This window comes from Rhagoletis zephyria, unplaced genomic scaffold (genome assembly GCF_001687245.7).
Source record: "Rhagoletis zephyria isolate East Lansing unplaced genomic scaffold, Rhagoletis_zephyria_1.1 Rzeph_scaffold_02734, whole genome shotgun sequence".
NCBI classification, from domain to species: domain Eukaryota; kingdom Metazoa; phylum Arthropoda; class Insecta; order Diptera; family Tephritidae; genus Rhagoletis; species Rhagoletis zephyria.
Window position 1 is genome coordinate 58775 of NW_016159818.1, and position 7256 is coordinate 66030.

Consider the following 7256-nt stretch of genomic DNA (forward strand, 5'->3'; position numbering starts at 1 on the left):
AATTTTTGGTTTAAAATTTATTTTTTCCTTTTCAGTAGGGTTTTTGCACATTATCTTCTGCGTGAGAATTGATCGTAATATACACGGATCTAAATAAGAGACTGCAACACGGCGTTTGTCAAAAGCATATGATTTCGAACTCGCGTAAATGTACATTTGCTAAATGCTATAGCATGAACGCTCTTCGAAAACATATGTTCGAAAGTGCTAAATGTTGCATTTTAAATGCAGCAAAAACGCTGTATAAGCCTTCTTCAGCTTCTTTCTTTTGGCAGCCATATTACAATATCTATCAATTTACTTAGCCTGCAATTTTCAATCCGGCGGAAACTCTATTTTTTTTTCTTTCTTATTTTAAGTTAGATCTCTAGCAATGCACCGGTGACAACTGCATTCAATTCGATGCATTAGTTTTTGAGTGATGCGCGTACAAACATACAGACAGACAGACAAAAATTCTAAAAATTGTTAATTTAGCTTTTGTTGCTCTAATTTAGACCCCCTATATTAATTTTTCTTTAATATCTATGTATAATGTACTGACATCGGCCAGTTACAATTTTATTATATGTATAGATTAATTACTAACTACAATTGTTTTATAGATTGCGATAAATTTTTGTCAAAAAGAAATTTAAGACGCCTGGCGAAGAATTTAATTGTGAATAGCAAACGCATTGCGAAAGATAAACATAAATAAAGGAAAGCGAAAACGCTAATTGGACAATAAAAAACCGTGCACCATCAGTGCTGCTCGCTATTTTGAAAAAAGAAAATTGGCCTGTATCATCAACAAAAAAGAACCGTTACAAAGCTATCAGCCAAATGGCGAAAAAGTATTATAAGATATAAATATTTTTTGATGGGTTGCCAATTTTTAAAAGTTTCTGCAAACCGCTATGTCCGATTTTGTATTATTATATATTTATTTAAAGATACTGACGCGTAAATTAATGAATCCCAAACCGGTTTTGACCTAATGAAAAATATACACTTATTGNTCGTGCACCATCAGTGCTGCTCGCTATTTTGAAAAAAGAAAATTGGCCTGTATCATCAACAAAAAAAGAACCGTTACAAAGCTATCAGCCAAATGAAATCCTTGTAGATTCATTGCCACCCGGTGAATATTTCCATATTGGATTAAAAAATCGTTACAAGTTGAAGTTGGAAATATGGATATAGATGGCGAAAAATTATTGTAAGATATAAATATTTTGTGATGGGTTGCCAATTTTTAAAAGTTTCTGCAAAACGCTATGTCCGATTTATTTATTATTATATATATATTTAATGAATCCCAAACCGGTTTTGACCTAATGAAAAATATACACTTATTGAATCAGTGTAGGGATAGGACACACGAAAATGCTCTTTATCTACTCCCTGAGGAGGTTTCGAGATGGCTTTTACGGGAGCACTGCATTATTGCTCGTTTGGGAGGAATGCGGGATGACTTTTATGGGGAGTACTCCGTTATTGCTCGTTTGGGAGGTTATTATGGGAGTGCTCCAGTATTGCTCCCTTAGAAGGTTTGTGGGATGATATTTCAGTGTGCCCCCAATTGCCAGTTTAGGGGGTAAATGGGATTACAGAGTTTCCACCTTTTTCAAAAGTTTATTAAATAAGAGATTTAATAAAATATTACAACATTGTGGGTGTCGAAAGAAAACCCGATTNCAAATGCCTTTTACGGGAGCACTGCATTATTGCTCGTTTGGGAGGTTTTTATGGGAGTGTTCCAGTATTGCTCCCTTAGAAGGTTTGTGGGATGATATTTCAGTTTGCCCCCAATTGCTAGTTTAGGGGGTAAATGAGATTACAGAGTTTCCACCTTTTTCAAAAGTTTATTAAATAATAGATTTAATAAAATATTACAACATTGTGGGTGTCGAAAGAAAACCCGATTTATTCCGAAATAAGTTTGAAGGGGGTTGCCACCTGTTCAAAATGTTGAAATCAATTTAACTAACAAGTTAAATTAAATATTTTCTTCTGAGCATCAAACAAAAGAGAATTAAGTAAGCTTTATTTCGAAAAGAGGTTGGGAGTTCTAGGTTAAGTTAGTGAACAAGTTAAATGATGAGGGTTACCAGATGTTTGGAAATTCAAGGTCAATTTATTTAACAAGTTCAATTACATAATCTACCACAGTAGTTTTCCATTAAAAACGGCCTCAAGCTCAATAAAAATTGTTGAATATTNCAAGTTAGTGAAAAAGTTAAATGATGAGGGTTACCAGATGTTTGGAAATTCAAGGTCAATTTATTTAACAAGTTCAATTACATAATCTACCACAATAGTTTTCCATTAAAAACGGCCTCAAGCTCAATAAAAATTGTTGAATATTTATTAAAAAGTTCAATGAAGTATTTTTATCTGGGTTTCAAATGAAAATGGCTTAAGAAAGCCTTATTTTGAAAATGGTTTTTAAGAGGGTTGCCACCTATTTGGGAGTTCAAAATTACTTTAATAAGTAATTTAAATTAATTATTTTATATGGAAATCAAATAAACGAGAGGTCTAAGAAAGCTTCATTTCGAAAACATTTTTGAAGAGGGTTGACATATGTTTGGAAATTTAAGATAAATTTATTTAAGAAGTCAAATTAAATATAAATTAAATTAAATATGGGTGTAAGCAGAAAGAAGTTTCAAGCCAGTCTTATTTTTAAAGTATTTTTGAAGAAAGTTGTCATCTATTTATTAATTCAAAATCAGTGTAATTAACAAATTTAATGAAATATTTTGATATGGGTGTCCAGCAAGCGAGGTCTAAGGAAAGAAGATAAAGAATGTTTTTCTCCAAAATATTTTTGAAGAGAATCACTTACTGTTTTAAAAGTTTAATTAGTCAACTAATTAATTGTATCTTTCGTAATTACACCAATTTAGTTTGAAAGCATTTTATAAGAGATTTGCCACACTTCCAAAATTTATTAAATTAACCATTTCCATTTATGTTACCGAAAAGCAAAAAATTAGAGTTTTTTTTATAGAAAAACAAAAACCCGGTCTGGAATGCCCGTTCCTATATAAAAATTGGGTATTCACAACAATTTCGCTCCAACTTTCGTCAAGCGGTATAAGTTGGCTTTCGAAATGTGTTGCTGTGAAGGATCTTTCAATCTTATTTCTGTTGGTCTATCAACAACTATAATTTTTTCAGCAGCAAAGAATAATACATTTTTGAGAGAATTACACCCATAAAAAATCTTGCTAGAATAAATTAGAACCCCCTTCTCGATCTTCAATTTGTTACTTCTAGCAATTACTTGTTAAAATTATTAGGCTAGTGTTGCATACTATTTTCTAAAAAGCTGTTGCCAGTACAAGTTTTAAATGAAAAAAAGAATTGCAATCACAAAGGCCGTAGATGGACATAAAATATTCATATATAGATGTACGAAGAAGTCAACATATAAAGGAGCCTTAAATATCGTTTACACACACTGTTTTCGATAAGAAGACTCTCTAACCAAAATATGTATGTAGAGCAAAATAATAATTTACACTTACATGATACAACTTGTCGGTGATATTCTGATTCTCCTGATTGTTCAGCGACTGCGATAGTCCTTTTAGTCCATTTCTTGATCGTCGTTCGCGTTCCAAATCTGCCTTGACCAACTGCAGAAGCTTGATAAGCGCATGCTTACGTCTCTCCCGATTCATCGCCAATGTGGTGTGTTCGCAATAGAAATCAGGCAATAACTGTTCGCTGGGACCCTCTGAATTGCGGCGTATATTCTTAACCACTTGCATATCCTTCAATACATTGCAAGCTTCCACTTGTGGCTGCAAGCGTTGCATCAAACCATCCAATATTGGATTCATATTCGATGTTAGCTGCGAATAGTTTGCAATGAAATTTTTCATATTGACCAAGCGCTGATTTTCGATATTCTGTAGCAGTGAAGAGCCACGCAGCACGGCCATTTCCCAATCGACACGAGCGCGCTCAGCGCGTATGCAGAGCGTATAGTATTCGACGTCGGCACGCTTTACAGCCTCCTCGGCTTTCTTACGTTTGCTGTCCAATTTGGCACAATCCTTTTCGGCCGATCTGATCTCTTTTTCGGCAGCAAGTTTGTTAGGTCCCTGGTGTAACAATGCAATCGATGGGGATTTCTGTATTCGTACATCCAACAACGCATCTTGCAGCTTCTCATTCTCACGAGCTGCTGTGTGTGAAGACTTTTTGGCTTTAGCCTCGCTGACACGCCACTCGGCCAGCGTACGAGCCGCCTTATCGACGTTGCTCTCAACCTTTTTTTTTGAGGGGGGGATAAATTTTAAGAAGTTAGTCGATTATTAGCGCGCATTACCTTACTCAGGGATACTCACCGACTTTCGAGTTTTGTGATGTGCATCGATTATATTTTTGAGTGGTTTGACTATCTCGTCTGTGAGTGAGGCCGACAATTGGCGATGGATGTCGCTGCGATTCTCCATTTCGGTAGCCACACCACGCCAAGCATCGGCTATGCTGCCGGGCAGTTCACGACAGGCTTTGTTCAATTTGTTAGCCATTTTTGAGAGAGATTTCGAGTATAATGTTTCAGACTCAACTCTGTAGAAATAACCTAATTACATTTTTTTTAAATTAAAAATTAAATAAAATCTTTTACCTTTCTTGTAATATTATTATAAGTTCCTTTCCGAAGTCGCCACCTTGTTTCACGTAACGTCGCAGTTCTTCGAAGCCATTTTGACCCTGAAAGAGCAAAGAAAATAATTTTCAACATTTCTATTAATGGAAAGTAATGCCTAACCACTTGGAAACCACAAAGCGGACACATTTCTATGAACCTAAGGGACTTAAGCATACTTATAAGTGCCTTAACCTAGTTCATGAGTAAATACTATATTACCTACATACCGCTCATTATTTAAGTGCCTTTGTAAAATCCCTTCTTCACCACTCCCTAAGATCTCCTTACTTACCTCCAAGAGTTTGGCACATTTTTCAGCTGTTGATGACTCATCAGCTGGCCGTTGGGTAAAAGACGACTCCTGGTCTTCTTCTCGCTCCGCTGTACCATCACCATCACCACCGCCACCCACACCACTCCCATCCACCAAATCATCAGTACTCACACCAAAAGACGTATTTGCATTGGTTAATGCTCCTGCCGTGGCGTCTGGCGACTGTTGCAGGTTGCTACTGGCAGCACTGGTATCACTATCGCGCAGCACTGGCATGCCCACTCGACTACCGCCCCCGCCGCTACGTAAAAGCACGCTGCCATGCACAGATGGCGACTGCCGGCATTCCGACGTGTTGAGGCTTAGCTTCGAGGTAGCCACGCGTTGTAGGTTCGCTTGCTTCTGCACCACCTCCTTCAGCTTCGTACTCTCTTCGCCAATCCAGTGCTTCACACCATGCCAACCTTTCCGCAGCTTCTCTTTATTGTTGTTGAAACTTATCAAACGCGAGTTTTTATTCTTCAAAAGCGTAATTCGGCGTTCACTCGGTTTCAGATTGTCGCGGTGTAGACAGTATTCTAAGTCTATGTCCTGATTGAATTCCTCCGATTCGTTGATCTGACGCGTGATCTCGTTGAGTTCATCGATGGAGACAAACAAAGTTTGCGCATTTAAACTCTGGCAGCTTACAGACTTCAGATCGAATTCCTCTATAGTGCTAGCGTGACTAACTTGACTGGTGAGGCTATTTTTTGAACCACGTTGGTTGATCGAATTATTACTGGAAAAGACAACGCTTCGTCGCTTGCCGTTCGTATGCCGCATGTCCAAAGAGTCAACGCTTTTGAAATGTTGCTGCTGTGCCAGGTAGCCGCAAACCTTTTGCTCAGCGCATAATGGCGTGTTCGGATCACTTTTGCACTGTGGCGGTGACAGTTCAACCGAAGGCGATGAGTTCTCCTTGTCGGCATCATTGTCCTCGTAATCAGAGGGCGCGAGGCTGCACTTGCTGACGCCAAAAAGTTCCGGCAAACGCGGTAAGTCGCGGCAGTTCTCCAGATCCGCTGTTGTCATTTTCAAATCCAAAGTCATCGATGGTGTCTTCTGCAGAAATATCTTCATTTCGGCGCGATGCAAATTTTGTGCTGACTTCGAGTGTTGACGTCGACGCAATTTGGGTGGTGGTGTCGGTATACGTGGCTTGGTTGGCGACAAAACGACCGCGTCGACGGCACGCTCAGCTTCAGAGTTTGCAGATGCTTTGGTTGAACTGGCGGACGCCACATCTTGTGTATTACACTCTGGTACTGGAAATATTGGCACTTTCACAAAGGGGCGCCCCTTCAAGTTGGCAGGAACTGCCTCATCTGATGGCCGCTTCGGTGTGCTCAATGCGAGCACATACTGCTCCTCCTCCTCTTCACCAGCTGGCTCGACTGGCTCATCGGCAACAGGTGGCGTGCTGAGCGCGTCCGCATACACCTCCGTTTCACTGCCTGATGACGGCATCTGCGGTGAGGACGAGTGTATATTGATTGTGCGCACCATAGTGCTTGTGACCGCTATACCACCACCAATCTGTCGCAAGCGCTCCTCACTCACATCAAACCGATCGGCATCCAGTGTTGTGGTCGATATCAAAACTGGTGCACCAATCTCTAAACGATGATCATCCGAATGCGCGCCGGTCATGTCGTAACTGCCTGAAGCGACTTTCTGTGGTGAACTGCCTTTGCGGCCAACATTATGGCGACGCGTAATGCGATGGCTGAGCGTGGAGTAACGCTTCGTCAACTTGTTCAGTAGGCCAGCGGTAGTTGATAGGCTTGCGTTTACATTGTTGTTGCGGTTGGTATTTACATCGTTGTTGTTGTTGTTGTTGATGTTGGTATTGCTGGCTTCTGTATTTAGTTTAAATTTTTGCGTGCGTAAACGATTCATTTTCTTCACTTCCAACTAAGCTGCTAATACTCATTAATGCGCAGATTAAAATGTCCACTTTGGCAGCGTTGCTTGGAGAGCTGCGCTCATTAACCTTTGAAATTGACGTTCGTTAAATTTTTGGTTTGACTTTTTTAACACTCATTATTATTTTTATTAGCTTTTAGACAAAAGTAAATGATGTGCAAAAGGTTGAAATAGCGGAGCATTTAAAGCGTTGCTGAGGCGCCAACTTAATCATGCATATAACTTACTTACTTGTATGTATGCTTAAATGTGCTTAAAAGTAAATACTCAACTCAAGTACATATACTATACAAATAAAACTTTATTTTAGTATTTGATAAAAAGCTGATAACTCAAGTGCTGTGTTTTAATGCATTTTTT

The 7256-nt window shown here is 38.9% G+C and overlaps 1 protein-coding gene across 1 annotated transcript in view; it reads right to left on the bottom strand.

The window, feature by feature from the left end:
- Positions 1-7048, bottom strand: part of Nost (Nostrin) — a 9010-nt gene extending 1962 nt beyond the window's left edge. Inside the window, 4 exon segments of the mRNA XM_017622224.1 lie at positions 3519-4268; positions 4347-4572; positions 4631-4716; positions 4947-7048. Of these exon segments, the coding sequence (XP_017477713.1) occupies positions 3519-4268; positions 4347-4572; positions 4631-4716; positions 4947-6869 (2985 nt within the window). The 5' untranslated portion in view covers positions 6870-7048.
- Positions 7049-7256: the final 208 nt, after the last annotated feature.